General features: G+C 48.4%; 5 protein-coding genes across 5 annotated transcripts; 4 read left to right on the forward strand and 1 right to left on the reverse strand.

Annotated features, from left to right (window-relative positions):
* Positions 1–630: 630 nt before the first annotated feature.
* Positions 631–1,640, forward strand: BKA67DRAFT_659387 (cytidine deaminase-like protein; the record flags this gene model as incomplete). Its single annotated transcript, XM_046107432.1, has 3 exons — positions 631–969; positions 1,126–1,213; positions 1,501–1,640. 3 exons carry the CDS (start codon positions 631–633, stop codon positions 1,638–1,640), a joined length of 567 nt encoding a protein of 188 aa, XP_045956983.1.
* A 5,167-nt stretch (positions 1,641–6,807) lies between these two features.
* On the forward strand, positions 6,808–8,884 carry BKA67DRAFT_677852 (multicopper oxidase; the record flags this gene model as incomplete). The annotated part of the gene is made up of 8 exons (XM_046108837.1): positions 6,808–7,123; positions 7,171–7,237; positions 7,314–7,448; positions 7,508–8,175; positions 8,241–8,270; positions 8,324–8,436; positions 8,484–8,675; positions 8,726–8,884. The coding sequence occupies 8 exons, from the start codon at positions 6,808–6,810 to the stop codon at positions 8,882–8,884; spliced, it is 1,680 nt and encodes a 559-aa protein (XP_045956984.1).
* A 1,388-nt stretch (positions 8,885–10,272) lies between these two features.
* Positions 10,273–12,125, forward strand: BKA67DRAFT_567308 (major facilitator superfamily domain-containing protein). The gene is made up of 6 exons (XM_046102971.1): positions 10,273–10,371; positions 10,423–10,506; positions 10,590–10,694; positions 10,745–11,137; positions 11,191–11,328; positions 11,483–12,125. The coding sequence occupies exons 2-6, from the start codon at positions 10,441–10,443 to the stop codon at positions 11,966–11,968; spliced, it is 1,188 nt and encodes a 395-aa protein (XP_045956985.1). The 5' UTR covers positions 10,273–10,371; positions 10,423–10,440; the 3' UTR covers positions 11,969–12,125.
* Positions 12,126–13,395: 1,270 nt separating this feature from the next.
* BKA67DRAFT_519742 (amino acid permease) lies at positions 13,396–15,488 on the forward strand (the record flags this gene model as incomplete). Its single annotated transcript, XM_046098129.1, has 7 exons — positions 13,396–13,500; positions 13,577–13,784; positions 13,839–13,907; positions 14,021–14,412; positions 14,517–14,702; positions 14,756–15,232; positions 15,294–15,488. 7 exons carry the CDS (start codon positions 13,396–13,398, stop codon positions 15,486–15,488), a joined length of 1,632 nt encoding a protein of 543 aa, XP_045956986.1.
* A 927-nt stretch (positions 15,489–16,415) lies between these two features.
* BKA67DRAFT_592964 (fungal-specific transcription factor domain protein) lies at positions 16,416–19,773 on the reverse strand (the record flags this gene model as incomplete). Its single annotated transcript, XM_046104886.1, has 5 exons — positions 16,416–16,564; positions 16,631–17,893; positions 18,069–18,365; positions 18,735–18,834; positions 19,744–19,773. The coding sequence occupies 5 exons, from the start codon at positions 19,771–19,773 to the stop codon at positions 16,416–16,418; spliced, it is 1,839 nt and encodes a 612-aa protein (XP_045956987.1).
* Positions 19,774–19,800: the final 27 nt, after the last annotated feature.

The following is a 19,800-nucleotide window of genomic DNA, read 5'->3' on the forward strand; positions in this document are numbered from 1 at the left end:
TGATGGCCTTTTCAACTTTTGCTCTCTTTAAGAAACCATCGTTGCTGCAGTACAAGACGACTGTGTATCCTCGACTCCGGGAGCATCAGCAGCGACAAAACCTACTAAAACTACAGTAGGTCACTGACAACAACGGTTGGTACTGAAAGAAAATCAGATGTCATTGAATTTATAGTATAGTAGTAGTATCAAAGGCACATATTTCAGATTGTTTATATGCCGAGATTTTCTGTTGTCCGGGCATTTGAGCGAACAAGGAATATTTTGCTTCATTTCAAACCTAACGTTGGTGATACGATGTTTATAACCTTTCATCAAATTCATCAACTTGTTCACATTGTTGAAGTCATCCGAAACTATAATGTAACAATCACAGCTCACTCATTGGGTGGGGTTCTTATCGGACTTGGAGGTGATCGCCGGCTTCCTAGACTAGTGGGATCCAGGTGCCCGATAGCGCTTGAATAGTGATTGCGGGTTAAAAGCCATGAGCTCCTCTATAACATGACACTCACCAAGTGATACCATAATTCTACTGGACCACTCAAATTCTCTCGTCACGATTCCTGTAGCACCTTTATCGATCATCACACAATTTTTCCCTTCGAAAGAAATACCTTGTTGCCCAACATGGCCGCGACCTCCAGCGCCGGCACCGCCGCAACACTGTTGCCGCACCTCTTCCCGGAGCGCAAGCCCATGACGCCCGGACAGATCACCGCCGGCATCAACGCCGCTCTGGAAGTCCAGAGGAGGGCTGTCACGTTCGGCAAGCGGCCGTTCGCAGCCGTCCTCCTGGGTCCCGACAACGAGACCGTGCTTCTCACGCACCAGAGCATCGACCAGGTCAACCATGCCGAGAGTTCTCTGGCGCGGCTAGCATATACTCATTATACGAAGGAGTTCTTGTGGCAGTGCACTCTGGTCAGCACTTGGGAGCCATGCGGCATGTGTACTGCCACCATCTATGTGAGTTCTGTTTCACGCCTTTTCGAAGGGGCCTCGGGTCAAGCTTCTTATGGCGACCTCCCCACCAAAACCTCAAAAGAACAGAGGCACCTCTATGGTGGTTGAAGGAATGCCGCGGGAATATGCAACAAGGCCTCGAAATGCTGACGAGAGCAGTGGGCACATATTGGTCGCATTCTGTTTGCAGGGACGAACGATCAGCTTTACGAATTGACGGGGCCAGGCAACAAGGAAAATTTCACAAGTGAGTCATATTTTTCTGTAAACCTCACACGTACAAGAGTCGCAACTCGTGGAAAAACTTGGTGTCGCATGTACAAAGCGACTGAAGATTACCACATTTTCCCCTGCCAGACAAGAAGATACGGTGTGGCGCGGTTGTTGCAAGAATGCCGAAATCCTCATCTGCTTGTTACAATGCATAGCCGAGATGAGAGGCAAGCTGCGGCCCGTGAGCCGAACGTCGTTGGCAACAATGACTGTCAGCAAATATATTTTCGTACACGATCATCTGCTGACTGTTTACTGTAGTGGACTGGCATACGAAGGACTTCTTGAAGGGGTGCCCGCAGAAAGATGTTGAGGTTATCGGGCCCTTGGAGGCTGAAGGCAAGGTGGTTATGGAAGAGAGCGACAAGTACTGGAGTAAGACGAGACTTGCGTCAAGCTGATCGACGGTGGTGATTCCGGGACCTGGCAAGGGGGTCTGATTGTGCACAAACCCTAACTCTACGCGAGAAGCTTGGCATACGTGTTATACGAGCCCCTGAAGTAGTGATGTGCGAGAACTCAGAATCAGGCGCTTGAATCGGATAAGGCGGTCAAAATTATAGTGACGTTCTTGTCCTTGGGGTGATGGCGGAGATAAGACCGACAGTCGGCTCGGATTTCAAGGCCATGAACTCTTCGTGCCAAGTGTTATAGTCCATAACATGTTTCGTCTCCATGCGATGCCTCGGCAAGATAGCAGGATAAGAAGCCAGACGGTGCCTGGCACACCTGGCATGATCTTGTCAGTAGCTTAAGTCGATCGGCTAACTCGGGTCAACATCTCTGCGAGCGATTTGGTACTAAGAGGGAATTGGATAACCTTGAATTCTGCTATGCAGGTCAAATTGTCGATGTGCTCAGTGGTTGAGGCCCAATGTTTACTGGCGGAGTTTGTGACCTAGCCAGTGCAAAAATCTTGGCGTGCGAGTGCATACAGCGCGCGCTATCTGCGCCGACGATCACTGTAAATATAGATTACGGGGCTCGCTCATGGGCACTTTCGCAGGCGTTGACGCCAGGGCCGCGCGCTTGGCTTGGGTTTCCGGACTGTCTGCCGGAGACCCTCAGGGGGCCGGCTCGGCTGTCTTGCCTATTCGGGACGGGTGATTGCGTGGCCTAGGCGATATATTGGCTTTGCCCACTCCTTCGCGCTCCCATCATATCCGGGGCCTAGCAGCCCAAGCCAGCGGGAGGCACGGCACTAATGCACGGTGAGCCGCAAAGTGCAAATCCGGTTGAGCCCGGATCGACTATTCCAGGGTACATATTTTGCAAAGTCTTCCAATAAGCTTACAATTGACTCTACTTTCGCATGCATAGGGAAGTATTTCGCCATATGTGGTGATTCCAAGAGTTTCTCTCCCTAAAAGGACTGCTATTCAGAACATTTAATCCAGTCGAGCCCGGTGGGGTGGCTCCCAGAGGTTTAGCCATAGAAGTACTTTAATCATTAGTCATGGTATTTTTTTCCATTGCTTTTCGACAAATGACATCGTTCTCGGTGTTCAGTGTTGTCCGATGCAGACCAAGCAAAACCTCGTCAGTATCAACGAGAACTAACTTGGTAGACCATGGAAATATGCGAAAAGTGCCTAAAATTGGTTATCTGCCAGGACAAGAGCTCTCAGACTCTATTCTAATCAATCATATGGCGGCATATTGTGGCGTTTACTTATGTGTCCAAGATATAGGTGTTGTGGTCCAACAGTATGGAAGCGAGAACGCCGCCGGAACATTCGAAAATTCTTCGTTACACTGCAGGTAACTGTTACATCTGAGCCACCTTTCCGGGGCGCATACTAAAGGCCGAGCACCCCGCGATGCCACACATGACCTACTGATGGTACTTGAAGCTCATTGTGATAGAAAAAAATTGTGTCACTTCTCGGCAGTTTCTCAGCGACCATGACCGTGGCGACACCACGTCCACTCACACAATGGAAATATTGGACAGGGTTCTGTGACTTTTAGTGTTGAGCAGTCGATATCGGATGTGTATGGATGCCTAGTACAATGATAACAAGCTACCGAGTACACCGAGCCTGTTCAAGCTGTCACCGGATAGCATTGGTTTTGAGAACCCATGTGAAAATTGTGCGGAAGCGGTATTGCGAAGCGAGAAGCGGCAGGCTTGGCTTACATGCAGGATTGCAATAGTGGCTTACATGCATAGCACGAGGTCAAAATGCAAGCCCTTCAGCTACGAATTAAGCCACTCTTAGTACACACCTGAGCTCACAGATCGGTGTGCGTCACACAAAGCGGATGTAATCAGAGTGGTTACCAGTCCTCCATCGTTGTTTATACACATGTATTAGTGTTCAAGCCAATGATTACCCACGACGACCTAGGGGTACCTGCAGGTGATCATGACCTGAAAACGCCATGCAGCATGTGAACGTTAGAAACGGAACCCGCAGAAGACTTCTCTTGTACCCTCCTGTGAGTGTGTGAGTCACGGATTCGAAGAAGCGCCAATGTAAACGATACAATGTCAATACTTTGCGAGAGCGAGGCACCCAACGAATGGCAATCAGGTGTACTCCCACAACCTGAAGCAAAAACATGGGTGTCTCGGTCTCGGTTACAATTACTCACCTTCATGGGTCCCCTCAGTGAAAAGAATATGAAGATGGTGGATAGGAAATAAATTAAGCGGCAACAGTGCTCTCTTAGAGGCCCATGGCTTCTTGGCAGTCCTGTGGGAGGCGTTTGTGATGCTGAGAAATCAGGCAATAATAGCGATACAGATCATTAGTGATGTTTAGGTAATTCCCTTGAAATAGCAACAGTGGCTCGAGAGTAGCAGCAGTGGCTCAAGAAATAGCCGTGGCTTTGTAGCGTTGGTGTTGAGGATCAATTGCCGAAACTGATCACGATCTAGCTGCTCTCTCAATACTGCTATGGTATGGAGGGTCAGTAACCACAACGGGGCAAGTACAAGTTCTTCATGATAATGCTTCGAGGCGCAAGAACGCATGCACTTCCCCTGGGAAAACACCTGCCGCACTGTGGGGGTTGTGGCCTGCCTCCATAGTACTCAGACTCCAGTGCAGTTAAGGGTGCAATAAAGGAAAGCTTGACTTCAGATTTCATACGTCATGCGGCTGGCAAGTTCATATTGACGAGGCTGATTAGATTACCCACGGAGAGGTCCGAGGAACGTGTCAGGACTCAAAGCCCCACAAGGACGTTGCGCGATCATACCTAAATTTCAGGTATGGGGAAGATGGGGCGCACAAAAGGGCCATAGCTGCCGTGGGGGCTTTTGGTCAGCCGAAGGGAGGCTTGCGCGTCCTTCTAGAACGGACCAATCACGCTTAACAAATGTCCGATAGAGTATATGCACGGAAGCGTGTTATAGTTGCATCGTCCATGGAACCTGGCGAACTTGGTTGTGGGGAACAGCAGACGACTTATCCACTTGGGGCAATTGAGTCGTACTTTTGAGCAACATGATAGGCCGAGAACGCATTGCGGCTGGTAATTTTTAATGTCTGGTTTTTGCAGGTCAGCACGAATTGATACAGGTCTACTATGTAATGTTTGAAGGCCGACAGCCGCCGAACGCAAGTACGTAGAATGATCATCGTGCAGTTTACCATGTCAGACTGTGTATAATAAATATACCGGGCTTGTTGGATAACTATTCATGGATAAGATAAGGGTTTATCGCTACTACTGGAGTGTCCGCTTCATTCAGATGCTCCCGCCAATAATGCGAGCCAAGATACGCAGCGATTCTGCTAATCTGAGTTAAAGCCTCCTCCGCGATGCAGGTCCCACTATTCAAATAGCGTTAAAATGTGGATATGATTCGCTTCGAGACGGTATGGATAATCTGGAGCTCGTGTACAGAACAACTGACTAGATACTGCTGAACGATAACATCCCAGCACTTGCTTTCAATCGCCTTGCGGCTCACCGGAAACTACGTACTGTACAGGGCCACAGGAACCAAGTAGCCGCCAGTCAAGACTGGTGGTTGATTGGAGAGCCTGCCACGAACAGTGCAAGGCTCCCGCATGGCTTGAAGAATTTCTAACCTGAAGACGATCGTAAGATTTCTTAATGATCTGGACGTTTCAGGTCCAGCCTACAAATAGGAACAGGAAAGATTTTCAGTCAGACAAGATCTGTGATCAGATGATTTACGCGTGGATGGTACCTAGAGGTCCATAGGTACAACCCCTTTCGCGTGCTTCCTTGTGTGCATCATCGCATCATGCACTACCGCAGGACTGAGGATCGAGGATTAACGCCGAGACCCGCTCGTTGGCGGACCTTACACGCCTCCGAGCAGTCGTAGCCCTCAGTGTTCTGTGAGCACTCCGTTCAGATATCAAGTGGGTTTCCGAGTACGCGTCAACACCTGAAAAGACGGATTTTTATGGACTGACTAATGCTTGCTATGACCCTTGAGAGTGTAACAGGTGCGAGGTCATAGGCCCCAATTTCAGGGTTTCCAGGGGGTCGTCGGTCTTGGGCCACGCCGCTAGGAAACAAAACCCGCGCGCTAGCGGCTCATTTCACCTGGGCAGCTTTCGGCCCCGGATTGCTACCGACACTTCATCCATGCTCAACTTTGACCGATTCGATGCCCTGTGCCATCCCTGGGCCATGTTTTTCTCGTAAAAAGATATTCGAGTTACATTAGCGATTTGTGGGAAAGACGCCCAGTAACTCCATTATCAATACTACAAATCCCGATGCCGATACGACCGTGATAATTTACCATAATTAGTCTCGTCTTATACACCACTCCTCTTGGAGAGACGCGTCCACGGCACTTCACTACTTCATAATAACCATAATATATAGACTAGTAGAGGTAACACCGCATGGTCACATCAAAAGAAGACGTTTCGAAACCAATGGTGTGGATACTTACAACTCCACGACTACACTTGTATCCAACTATTCTTGTGCTAACACGTTGTTTTGACGCTCGGACGAGCTCTATAAGCTCTCTTCCCAACAAGGATTACGTAGTCTCTTGTCGATTATTGTTTCTGTGATGGACGAAAGCACGTGAATTAAGCATGGTCTTCCTATCCTGGACATATCGATCTCAGGTAACCGCTCGGGTTTATCGTCAAGCCCGCCTTTAAGGCCACTAAAAATGCCGTTTGTATGCAGAAACTATTGACAATGGTGGATTGATATCCTAGACTGCAACATACCGCATGGTCTAGCTAAGCGGCAACGGCTTGTCAGTCTCTTCGATGGTACAATAGTACCGCCAGAGGGCTGCCACGCCACACCACCCAGTCCAAGCTGCACAATTCGATATTTGTGACACTATTCTTGAATCCATGCAGGCCCGATCCACAACGATGGCTCACGAACTGCATCCATTGATGGATCCTCAAAATACCACGGGTACAATTTGGGATCCCAGACGATGTACGGTGCTTGATTAAGTCGTGACTGCAAATACATGATCATCTCATTGCCTATATAAGTGACGATGATCGCACAGTATTCACATCCCTTCACTTAACCAGCATCCTCATCGTTCTTTCATTGAAACATCAGTACCTTCTTTAATCCAGTCTCCAGTGCAAGATGCGCTCATCAACCATTCTTTCGAGCGTCGGCGCTCTAATCTCTGTTGCTGTCGCGGCACCGTACACCGGATCCCATGGTCTATCTCAGCGACAGACCTGTGAATTCGACTCCGCCAACTCGCCTGACTGCTGGGGAGACTTCTCTCTCTCCACGAACTGGTATGAGGAAGCACCTGACACGGGTGTTGTCCGCGAGTACTGGTTTGAAGTTGCTGAGCACACCGCTGCCCCTGATGGCGTTGAACGTCTCGTCATGAGCATCAATGGTTCTATCCCAGGTCCTACCATATACGCAGATTGGGGTGACACAATTGGTAATTCATCTTGAGATACCTCGTCTTCTACATACTGATGTGTATAGTGCTTCATGTCAACAACGCATTGACCACCAACGGCACAAGCATTCACTTCCATGGTATCCGACAGAAGTAAGTGCCAGAGATTTACCTCTCTCAGTCATAATACTTGTCATTTTTGGTCAGTCGCTAACATAAAAATCGTTAGCCACACCGCTCAGGAAGATGGTGTTGCATCCATCACTCAATGTCCTGCAGCTCCTGGTGATTCCCTTACTTACACCTGGAGAGCAACTCAATATGGAACTACCTGGTATCACTCGCACTTTAGCCTCCAAGCATGGTATGCCCAAACCGCGTGTAAAAGCCTATGTGGGAACTTATTGATTGACACTTTACTAGGAATGGAGTTTTCGGTGGAATCGTCATTAATGGTCCTGCCTCATCAGCCTACGATGTGGACAAGGGCATTATATTCCTCAATGACTGGTACCACTCTACTTCTGATGAACTTTTCGTGACAGCTGCTACCTCTGGTCCACCTCCTTCCCAGAATGGGCTGATCAACGGTACGAACGTCTACAACAGTGGCGGCTCGAGATTCCAAACATCTGTCACGGCTGGACAGTCCTACCGCCTCCGCCTTGTTAATGGTGCAATGGACACCATGTTCAGATTCTCTATCGACAACCATACCTTGACGGTCATCTCCTCCGATCTGGTTCCTATTGAGCCGTACGAGACAGACTCCGTCAACGTCGGTATCGGCCAACGCTACGATGTCATTGTCACAGCCAACCAGGATGCTGGAAACTACTGGCTCCGTGCGGTCCCTCAACAGACTTGCAGTGCTACCAACGAGAACACACTAGACATCAAGGGTATCTTCAATTATGACAGTGTTGATGTTGCGGATCCCACAACCATCACGAGCATAAGCGCAGACAACTGTGATGATGAGCCGGTTGTACCATTTGTTGCACTCAACGTGGATGATGCTGGACTCGAGGACGTTTTTGACATTGGTATTGATACCACAACCGGGTTGTTTCGTTGGACTATTAACAGCAGTAAGTGATGGAAGGCCGTCAATCTAGTTCCCTTCACCGTTTAACTGACATGAATTTGTGAACAGATCCCTTCCTCAGCGACTGGGGCTCACCTAGTAAGTTAGCCGTAAAACCTATTTCATTGCTACGTAAAGCTAACCATGAGTAGCTCTTCAGCAAGTTGCCGATGGTGTTTCTACATTTGATGTTGAACAGCAAGTGGTACACTTGAATGAAACTGACCAGTGGGTCTACTTCGTCATTCAGTCCACTTTCGGAATCGTAAGTCGTATCCTTCCAGACGGTACCGCTCAAGCTTACCTGGTTAGCATCACCCCATCCATCTCCATGGTCACGACTTTTTCGTCCTTGCTCAGGAGCAGGGTGCCACCTGGGCAGACGGGAACGCCCTCAACACTGTCAACCCGCCTAGACGTGACGTTGCCATGCTTCCAGCTAGCGGATACTTGGTCATCGCATACCAGGCCGACAATCCTGGTGTTTGGCTGATGCATTGCCACGTAAGTGAATCGTTAGTCTTCAGTCAAGATTATGTCTAACACTCTGGCAGATCGGATGGCACACTTCGGAAGGTTTTGCTCTCCAGCTGGTTGAGCGCCAGAGCGAGATCGCCGCGACTGTTGATGAAGACTCCATGAACCAGACCTGTGACAACTGGAACGCCTTCCAGGATAACAACGACATTGTTCAGGAGGACTCGGGCGTCTAAACGACTCATCACCCTTAATCAAGCTTGCGCCTGGGACCATATCCCGCTAACAACGACACTCCTTTACATGATATTTAACGACAACGATCACGACATTCATTCGCTTGTACTTACTGATAATTTCCAACCTCATAATTTCATCCCCTTGAAAACGGGAACGGCACAATCAAGCCAACGGCAGATTTCATCATTAGTTTTTTTCACCGACGTACATATTCGTCATCACACTTTTCAACGGGAGCTCGCCCTGCTTATATTGTGTATACGAGCCTTTGTTATATAGTCGATAACCATAGTTTATAGTCTACAAACTCATCTCCTTACAAAAATATTGCCCCAAGACCCTCGTTGTGCCTCTGTGAAGCTGCTCGTTTGTTTTATTTATAGTAGGCAAGAATTTGGCAACAGATTCGGACAAGACTATGAAGATGGTTATAACGGTGATGAGTGCAAAGCTGTTTCCAACCAATGCAAACTTGAGCCCAACACCGCATTTCTCCAACTGATTCCCCCACACGATTACGTCAACTGTGTATTCTTCGGCGACTTGCCGGCCCCCGTTCCGCTTTTACATATCCTACTCCATCGCCAAGGAAGCTTCAAGCATGCTAACCCCGCAAATTGACCATTCCCCGCAATGTCAATGTGCGGGTTGGGGAAAGCCAACTTCTAGGGTAGCGGAGCTCTCCCGACTACCTATTCAGCCGCGACCAATGGTAGCTACCGCCGCCGCTAATCTCGCCGTCATTCCTTCGAGAGTCGAAGATGCATACCGCAGAATGTGGTGCTACGTTGCCTAGCAGTGTGCTCGACAACCCTGACTAACCTAGAGACGTGATGAACGGGCGTATCGGATAACAGTAGTTGAATTCCGTGCAGCACTGGTGATCCCCTAGTGGTCAACCGAGTCATGGTTCGTTCGCATAAATGAGATCCACGGGCGTACTCGACTGGTTATAAGTCGCAGTGCTTCTCTTATCTCTTCCTGCACATTTCCTCTTCCTCTCGACTGCTTTTCACCCATTACAGACCTAATTAGCACCTTATACCGGCTGACTGAAAGGGGACACCATGGCGGACCTGACAGACCAAAAAGCTAACGTCGAGCACGCCTCCTCAATTGAAGATGGAAGTCCGACCAATAAATACAGCTCGGCAACGTCGCCAGAGGCGCTCGGCGCACTAGCCACGGCTCAGCGGCGCGGCCTCCAGCCACCTGCAATCATCGCAAACCTTACGCCTGAGCAACGACAACACTTAGAACTGCGACTCGTAAAGAAGATTGATCTCAGATTGTTGCCCATGATAATCATCATGTACATAATGAACTATATCGACAGGTGAGGAAGCCCGGCTTAGCGACGCCGTCCGGCCACTAAACGTGAATTCAGGAACAACATAGCAGCTGCCAAGCTCGCCAATCTCGAAAAGCACCTCGGGCTGGTGTCAACAGAATACCAAACATCCGTCAGCATTCTCTTCGTTGGGTATGATTTAGCGTACGCCGGGGGTTTTGCGGTATGCTGACAGTTTATTTGACTACTAGATACTTGTTAATGCAGATTCCCTCCAATTTGTTTCTAAATAAGATCGGAAAGCCTGCATTATATCTCCCAACATGCGTAAGTCTGTCCACTCTTCTCGAAACTTTTATACCGAGATTGAAAGGGAAAGTGTGCAATGCTAACATATCATCTCAATGAAGATGATTGTATGGGGGGTAATTTCCGCGGCCACTGCCGGAGTTCACAACTTTAGCGGCCTCATAGCTGTTCGGTTTTTTCTCGGTTTTGTTGAAGCGGCGTATTTTGTAAGCTCTGTTTATAAGTACGGCATTCATGTCAACTAACATTTTGACAGCCTGGATGTCTGTACTACCTAAGTTGTTGGTATACTCGCAAGGAGCTGGGGTTACGTACAGCCATGCTATACTCTGGTGCACTCATCTCAGGAGCATTTTCTGGTCTTATCTCCGCGGGAATCACGGCCAATATGGATGGTGCTAGAGGCATCGCTGCCTGGCAATGGTTGTTCATTATCGAGGGTGTCGCTACTGTTGGTATAGCGTTCGTCGCCTATTTTATCCTACCCAATTTTCCCCGAACGACCGCTTGGCTCAGTGAGGAGGAACGAGCTCTCGCAATATGGAGATTGGAGGAAGATATCGGAGAGGATGACTGGATTGATAGCGAGCACCAGACATTTTGGCACGGTGCCAAGCAGGCTTTTAGTGACATCAAGACATATGTTCTGGTAAGTGCGCCCAATCCGAGAAGCATGTGACTCTACTGACTAGGTTGCTTCAGATGGTCCTCCTTTTTTGTATAGTGGCAAGTGGGACGGTTACCAACTTCTTCCCCACGGTAGTAGCTACCTTGGGCTACAACAGCGTCCAATCCCTCCTCTTAACAGCACCACCCTATGTACTTTGCGTCATCACTTCAGTAAGCAACTTTGCGATTGATTTCTCTTTTCTCGTCACGAGGACGGCTGTGCTGTTTTTGTCTTCTACACTCTAGGCTCTTGAGTCCGTTTATAGCGTACCTGGCTGTCGTCCAGGCTACCTTGAAAAACAACCACTGATCTGAAATGTTACAGTTTGCAAACGCATGGCACGCCGATCGAACAGGCGAGCGTTATTGGCACATCATTTGTCCGCTAATCCTCAACATGGTTGCCAATATCATCGCTGCGACAACGACATCACTCGCTCCTCGGTATTTGAGTATGATGCTCATGGTGCCCGGCGTATATACAGGCTATGTTGTGGCACTAGCCTGGATCAGTAATACTCTGCCTCGACCGCCCGCCAAACGAGCGGCTGGCCTGGCTTTCATCAATGCTATTTCCAATACCAGCTCGATCTACGCGTCTTACATGTACCCAAATTCGGCTGGTCCCCGGTACGTTGTCGCGATGTCGGTCAACTGTTGCACGTCGTTCGTTGCCATTTGTGCTGCCACGGTCTTGCGGTTCATGCTCGTGAGGTTGAACAAGAAACTTGATCGCGGTGTCCATGTCGAAGGGGCTATCAATTCATTGCCTGGAGAAGCTGGGCAGCATGGGTTTAGGTTTAAACTCTAGTGAGGTCTGGTACATAGTTCATTTCGCTTATGTAGTTGGAGTTTATTCATTTTACCTTCACCCAATGCCACCAGTATAACGCTCTGCGGAATCATTGAATATTTAGAACTAACAGCACATGCATTGCATCTTGGTATGTATCCGAAATCAAACATCCTTCATCGTTTAAAGGGTTTGTATTATTTTATTTTGTGAAGACTTTTGTGCTGGCTCATTTGACCACTGCCAACGCCCCGCTACGAGAGATGAGCAACATCTTACCTTCCTAAAGCCACTTAGTCAGCTGATTAGTCACTGTTTTGGTACCTTTTTGAACTGAAATTGGATACGTTCAAAAAGTAAGAAAAAAACCAAACATCTCTCAGCAAACCCCCCCCCCCCTCCCGGAGCGGTTCCTTGCCATCAACTGAGATGAATACCGGATTAACTCCAAATTATCTATATGCCTTTTATATGCGATGAAGCTTGGAAAGGTGTGCTCTGTTTGAGTTGCACCTGGGTTGTTTTTTTTTTCATTTCTTAAAATTTTTTAATATATTTCTTTGTCGGACCCAGATGTACGAATTTCAGTAGGTCGTTTTCTTGAACGACTGTGTCGTCTCAATTGAAGCTACCATCATACTCTGCAGATCTTAGAGGCTATCGGACCCTGTGGTTCGGGTCGAGCCGTCCACTGCCTGGCCCAATGGCGGCATTCTCCCATTTTGTCCTGTCGGCCGGAAAGATAGGTTGCAAAATCATGCGAAGTTTTTCTAGAACGTTTTCCGCGTCTGCATAATGAGTGAAGGTCTAGCCCACGTGCGATGAGATGTACTTGATCTCAGGAGCCACAAATTTGAGTTTCATGGGTCTGACTACCCCAGCTCGTTAGACGTGCGCCTACCAATGAGACTAACTCCCATATCTGAATCTTTCCCCTTTACGCCCCATGGGCCGGTATTGACCCCACCTTTTGCATTACTTATCTCGTCTCTTCCAGCAACAATTCCAATTCAGCGCATTCATAGGGCCAAGAAAGCTCATTATCGGTGAAATAGCTCCATGTGTCGCCAGCAGTCCTACGATGGATTCCTTTAGCGACGGGGCAGGTTGCGTGCTCAGCCTATCACAGCAATGATATGTTTCACATCCCTTGAGACAGGCATGCAGCCATGCTGCAGGTGCCAGGGTCTCGGTAGCGAACGTGACGTTTCTTGCTGTGAGATTGATTGCCGATAAAAAGTGAATGATCCCAGGAACATGCGACAAGATGCTTGTTCGTCTTTGCTTCTCGTTTTTCTCAATTCCAAAACTGCTTGTACGCGGCCAAGTCAATCGAGACGACTCTTGGCAAATCATCCGAATCCCCCTAAGGACCCTGATCTCCTTGGACTCGATCGACCGTTCAAAGCTTATCAAGGAGCTTACGCAGCCAAGATCTTGTCAAAATGAGTGGAGATAAGCCAGCACTCGACGATCCTACCGCGAAACCGTCGTATGGCGACGAGCTCAGCGATGCCGACAAGGCACTGGCTCAGATGGGCTACCAGCCTGTGAGTTGCAACAATCTAAATGGCTTCGCAATAATGCAGAACAAGAACTTTGGTGCTGATAAGCCTACCTGTGCAGGTCTTCAAACGCGAGTTCTCGATGTGGAGTTGCTTCAGCTTCGCCTTGAGTATCTCCGGTCTATTTGCGACTGTCATGACAACATTTAGTTATCCTCTGTACGCCGGCGGAGGTGCTGCAGCCATATGGTGTTGGCTTATCGCCGGTGCTGGAGCGCTCTGCTTGGCTCTCTCCATATCGGAAATTGTTTCGGCGTACCCAACTTCCGGTAGGCCATGAGAGATGATTGCCGTTCTATACATTAACGGCTGACATGGTATAGGTGCACTCTACTTCACCATAAAGTATTTAGCGCCAGAGAAACACATTGCGTGGATCGCTTGGATTGATGGTATGTGGTCGTCCACCGCTTGCATCTGTCAGATGCAATATTGCTTGCGGGATTCCTACCAACTGTGATCTCCACATGCGATTTTTATAAATATGCTAATTGATGACATAAAGGCTGGCTGAATCTTATTGGCCAGATTGCCGGAAGTGCTTCCTCTGAATATGGTGCAGCTCAGATGCTGCTCGCGGCCGTTTCGCTTGGCTCGTTTGATGGAGAAACCTATCACTATACCGTGGAACCATCACATATTATCGGAACCATGGTCGCGTTGGTGATCTTCCACGCCTGCATCAATACTTTGTCAACAGCGTGGCTAAACCACCTCACGAAAACCTACGCTGTCTTCCACATTGCTGTCTTGTTCAGTGCGTGCGTCGCACTTCTTGTTCTGACGAAGGATAAGCATGATGCGAAATATGCTTTCACATATATTGATACCGAACCTCTTTCAGGTTGGACCCCGCCTGGGTTCTCCTTTTTGTTCGGCTTCCTGTCGGTTGCATGGGTATGTACCTATACTGCTTTCTTCAGTGGTCGGTTGGAGGCATATTCTTATCCGAGAGGAGTCTTACATGGTAGGGAATATTTTACTGACTTGATACTATGCAGACCATGACAGATTACGATGCCACGGCCCATATTGCCGAGGAGGCTAAGAATCCAGCTGTCATCGTACCTAGAGCTATCTCAACCGCGCTCACATTCACCTATGTTGTTGGCTGGCTGTTCAACATTGTGCTCGTTTTTTGTATGGGAGACCCATCAACGATCCTCGCTAGCCCCATCGCTCAACCTGTGAGTCAAATTCCCATCAGCTTCAAGATTTCGTGACTGACTTGGTACTTTAGGTTGTCGAGATCTTCTTCCAATCGATGGGTAAAGGACCTGCTATCTTCTTTGCGGTAGCCGCCTTCATCATCATGAACTTTGTCTGCATCACTGCTCTACAGGCTGGTTCTCGTACTATCTGGGCCTTCTCAAGAGATCAGATGCTGCCGGGCTCGAAAGTCTGGTACAAGATTTGGAAGAAGACAGATACGCCGGTGTTGGCTGTCTGGTTTTACTCGCTCCTGTGCATCTTGATCAACCTGATTGGTCTCGGAAGCTATACAGCCATCTCTGCTGTTTTCAACATTTGCGCTATTTGTCTCGACTGGTCCTATTGCATTCCCATCATATGCAAGCTGTGTTTCAGCAAATTCGAGCGTGGACCCTGGCACCTTGGAAAAGCCAGCCCTTTCATCAACGCTTGGGCCTGCATTTGGACAGCATTTGTTTCGGTCATCTTCTTATTCCCTACGGCTATGCCGGTAACACCAGATAACGTTAGTGGCAACTTTCTCTCTTACCTTGTTTCGAGAACTGCAGTAACTAACAGTTCCGCAGATGAACTACGCAATCGTGATTCTCGCCTTCGTTTTCCTGCTGGCAACAAGCTACTGGTTCATACAAGGGCGCAAGTACTACGTTGGTCCTCGTAGCCAAGCTCACGTACACAATGATGGCATTGTCGTTGATCCGGCTCCAGATGTGCCTCATGACTCCGAGAAGGCAGTCAGCGCAAGCGGGCGACAGCTCTGAGCATTTGCAGATCAACATCGATATTGTATGCTTGGTTAGCCGAAAACGGCGGATTAAACGACATACATGCGGGATACAAAGAGTTATGAGGACTTTTCAATTGGAGAATGTTTACGATCAGAACCAATGGTTAACGAGCAATAATTCCAGATCATATTTTCCCTAATCACTTGACGCCCTGGTTGACTTATTACTACCTTGTCTCGAAGCAAAACTCCGACTTTCTGATGGCTATTCCAGAAAGTGTACTATGCGTATGAAGTTTCATTCGCTTCCCTTGATGTTTGGGGAACTGTTAAGTTGAACTCAACACGACCCAACGTTTTCAATGCGGGCTACTTGAATACCGCCTGGTCGGGCCTCGATTTGGGCAAAATGCTCCTTATGCTCAATTCCTTTAAATTTTGGTTCAAGATCACCACTCAATGTATATGTTTCCAAGCACATATACAAGAATATGTATTTATGCGCAGTGTGTTCTATTACTCTATCTAAGAGTTAACGTGAGTCTACACGGGAGCTTTATCGAAGCCAGGTGGAGACATTGTTGCTGGCTCGTGTTTTGAGGCTATTTAATCGGCCGAGTATGGCTTGTTTGAATATATCTAGCCGAGATCGAGGCATTCCATCTCGTCGTTATTGAGACGATCATATCAAGGACACTTATTGCCAGTAAGCTACCTAGTTATTTTCTTTATGGTTTAGTCGTGATCGTGAATTGTCTTTCAGTCTTCCACTAGAACATCGGCAAGTACAGCTAATCACATACTGGACATTCCTTGTAGGGCACCGTCGCTTCATACTCTAATAAGTTGCTGTTCAAACAAAAAGTTTTAGAGTTAGTTGGTCCAAGGCCATTGGAGAGAGTTCATCGCGTCCATGGCTAATGTTCTATGTTAGTGCAACGTATCATAAAACAGTTTAACACTAGGTATATGTACCATCCATCATTTGTGGACTTATGCCTGCGTCAGACACAGGCACAGAGAATGGAACCATTAGCTCAAAATTACTCTGATCCTGCCAACTGGCCCAGGCTGTAGTGTGGAAGGCCGGAAACTGTACGCCGCAATTGTCTATCAGTACGCACATTAGTTCCAAACTAAATTTTGAATCTATCACAATTCAACAAGAACACATACCTGGAAAATGGTCATCTGTGTTGGGGTATGAGAAGAGCGATGTTTTGTTGGTCGTCGTACAGGGAGTGTTGACTTCAGAAGGACTAGCGGAAGTTCCCTCGATGCCCAGTACTATACTCACCGCCTCAGCAGCCTTTTGCGCCTCCTTAGAAGAATCGCTAGAACGAAGCCAAATGGCATGTGACTTTCGAAGTGCCTCCCGAATCGTGTTGACAGGCTCATTGCCTATACCATTGTGAATGTCTTTTTTAACCTGCTGTAGGTAAGAGCAGAGGATGCTGGTCGCCAGGAGAAAGTCGTGCTTAACTAATGAGGAAACCCTCCAACGTTCATGATACAGCTGGCCAAGAAACTCCGTCTTATCTTGGAGGATTTGCTGGTATTCAAGAAGCTTTAGGGCTGCATCTAAGCACTTCTGACGAGAATGAATTTCCTTCGAATCCGTGGGTAGGCAGTGTAGGTACCTCCGATGTAGCACGATGCTGGCTCTGTGAACGATTATCTCGAGCGAGACCTTCTGCATGACAGTTTGAGGGGTATCAGCGATGCAAAGAGCTATAGAACGCCACTTGAGACAATTAGGAATGCATGCATGTGCGTCTTGGAGCCTCGCATCCATTTCGATCACGGCCTCGTACGTGTAGGGTCGAGTATCAGTGGCAAAGTCCCATATGGCCCCAATAGCCGTCAACATGCGGCCCCTGACGAGGCGGAAAAGCATTGGCGTAAGATCTGTCTCGGGCCGTGATGGCGGAAGTTCTACTGTATACTTGTCAAAGTCGTGGTCTTGAAGATTCGAAGGCTCCATCGTGTCGGCTTGCCATGGTCGGATCAGCCGTGGAAGACCCATCTGCGCCGAGATACCCAGGTCAAGCTCGACAATGGTCGCCCACACACGTCTGTGCATTTCACTCGCGAACGGGCTTCTGCCCTTGAAGTGTTTCGGGTCTCTGTGATAGCCCATTTGCATCGCCAGCTGCACGATGGTACCCAAAAGAATCCACACGCCCATCTCAGCATCGTTACTGAGAAAAAGCTCGGCGGCTACGTACAGCATCAGTGTCTGCAGTACATAAGGGCCGCCTTTGGTATAGTTGCCCAAGACAAGACACTGCACGATCTTCTGCCGAAATGTCTCGGCTGTTTGTTGGAGGTCCTTCTCTGGAGATGATGTCTCGGGCGTATCAACAGCAGGTTTCAGCCTGTAGCTCTGGAACTGGGTTGCAAGACACATAAGTGTGAAAAGAAGGCCAAGCCAAATGACTGGAGTGTCTACTGGATTCTTCCAGAACTCTTCATACTGACGGGAAGTTAGTTTGACTTTTCAAGAGTGTCATCAGGAACATGGCCAATACCTCCTCAAGGAATTGAGCACTATGTAGGACGGCTGTAGCTTGATCAGAACTAGTTTTCTTTCAAAGCTAGATCAAAGACTAACCTGGTGACATTTCAAAAGAATTAAAATAGCATGATACCAGTTTATCTACAACGGGTCGTGCAGGGATGGATGCTAAGATTTCTTCTTTGGTTAAGAGTCTGGAGCAGCCGTACAGGAGCTGCGGGCCAGCTTGACCTGGAGAAGGTGGTTCTTCGAATGGTGGGTGGCTGTGAATCTCTCTCTGTTCTGCTTCTTCGAAATGGCCCTTGAGCTCGGCAATCTCATTAAGCACTGCAGCCCAATGAGCACTGGTCACATAGGTTGCACCGCACTTGGTCAAATAAACGCTGCTAGAGCCTGGTGGAGCTGGAGAGGAACCACTGCCAGGTACATGCAGCATACACGGGTTCTCGGCGGCAGGGCTGTCAGGGCCTGTCAACTCCGGAGCGCGGGCTGTGCCGAGTATCCGCTGAGTTGATGCTCCTTGCTGGGCCTGCATGAGATTGACTAGGAGACTCTCCAAGTGCTCTATCCGGTCCTGCGCGGTTGCTGGAAGCTGTTCTTTCGTCCCGCTCCCAGAGGGCCGATCCACCGTGGGCAGATATGTGCAGTCCATGCCCAATGCACGCTTCGTACAGTTAGAACAGGGACTCTGTCGGTCGCATCGCAGTCTGGAAGCAGTTAGACAACGCCCTTTGGAACGTGAAGAATGGGTACGACACTCACTTCCTTTGTCTGCAGAGATTGCAGGATAGCTGTGGCCTCTCTCTTCGTCTGCTGGATGGCAGGCGAGCTCTGCCCCTGGCTGTTTGACCGGCTCCCCATTCTGGAAGGCTCGTCAAACTGGGATGTTGGCCACTCAGTTCTGACATGCTGGAAACACAGAAACATCCGAAAGCATAGAGAAGCTGGGCGGATTAGTTACAGGATACTCTGTGGTGTTGAGTTCCAGCTGAGCTCAACGTCAGTCTTATCTCCGCTCCGCTCCGGTCATCCACGTTCTAGCTCGCTTGCGAATGTCTGCTCCGATTGACCATGATCCTGCACCGTTGTTCTCCACTTTAATCCTTGTTCAAGAGCCACTGTGGTATCCACCCTTCAATATGATTGTACGATCCTTATGGAAGCGTTCTCTAATATCGGGGACCTCTCTGATATTCTACGATACGACAAAATTTAACCAATAACTTCTTTTCACAATGAGGCCCTTCCGTGATATAGAAAACGAAGGAACCTCATGCAGGAGGCTCCAGGTTCAAGGTGGGTGAGTTTATAGGTTACGATATATAGTTGTGTTTATGATCATTTCCAAGAGCATGAACATTCCTTTTCAAGTTGGCGACCAGATGATGAAGGTAGCTGTAATTAAGAACTACCATTGCAATTCCAGAAAGGCGCGAATGCCATCTCCTGATGGGAAATAGGCAATATGGGCAGTAACAAGTCACGAGGTTTTTCATAGTGGCAAATACGCGACTCCTCAGAATCTATACACATGAAGCCTCTTGAGGCGAAGGCATGGTCTGCGGGTGACATATTGTCTTCCTTCTACCGCCGCGACGGCCCGTTTGTGGTGTATGGCGACAAAGCCTCGCCGACGAAGCATTTGGCTAAGCACGCCGCTCCGTTTGCTAAACATCTGATTGCCGGAGCATCGGGGTTAAAGACTCACCATCTGATGCGTGGCGGTATAAATACAACAGCGTTGCTGATTACAATTGTTTTGTATATAGACTAACCAGAAGACTTCTTTAGAGATATCCATCAAGTCGTTCTTTGCTAGTTAGGCCTT

This window comes from Truncatella angustata (assembly GCF_020726525.1).
Source record: "Truncatella angustata strain MPI-SDFR-AT-0073 chromosome Unknown BKA67scaffold_5, whole genome shotgun sequence".
In the NCBI taxonomy this organism is placed as follows: Eukaryota; Fungi; Ascomycota; class Sordariomycetes; order Amphisphaeriales; family Sporocadaceae; genus Truncatella; species Truncatella angustata.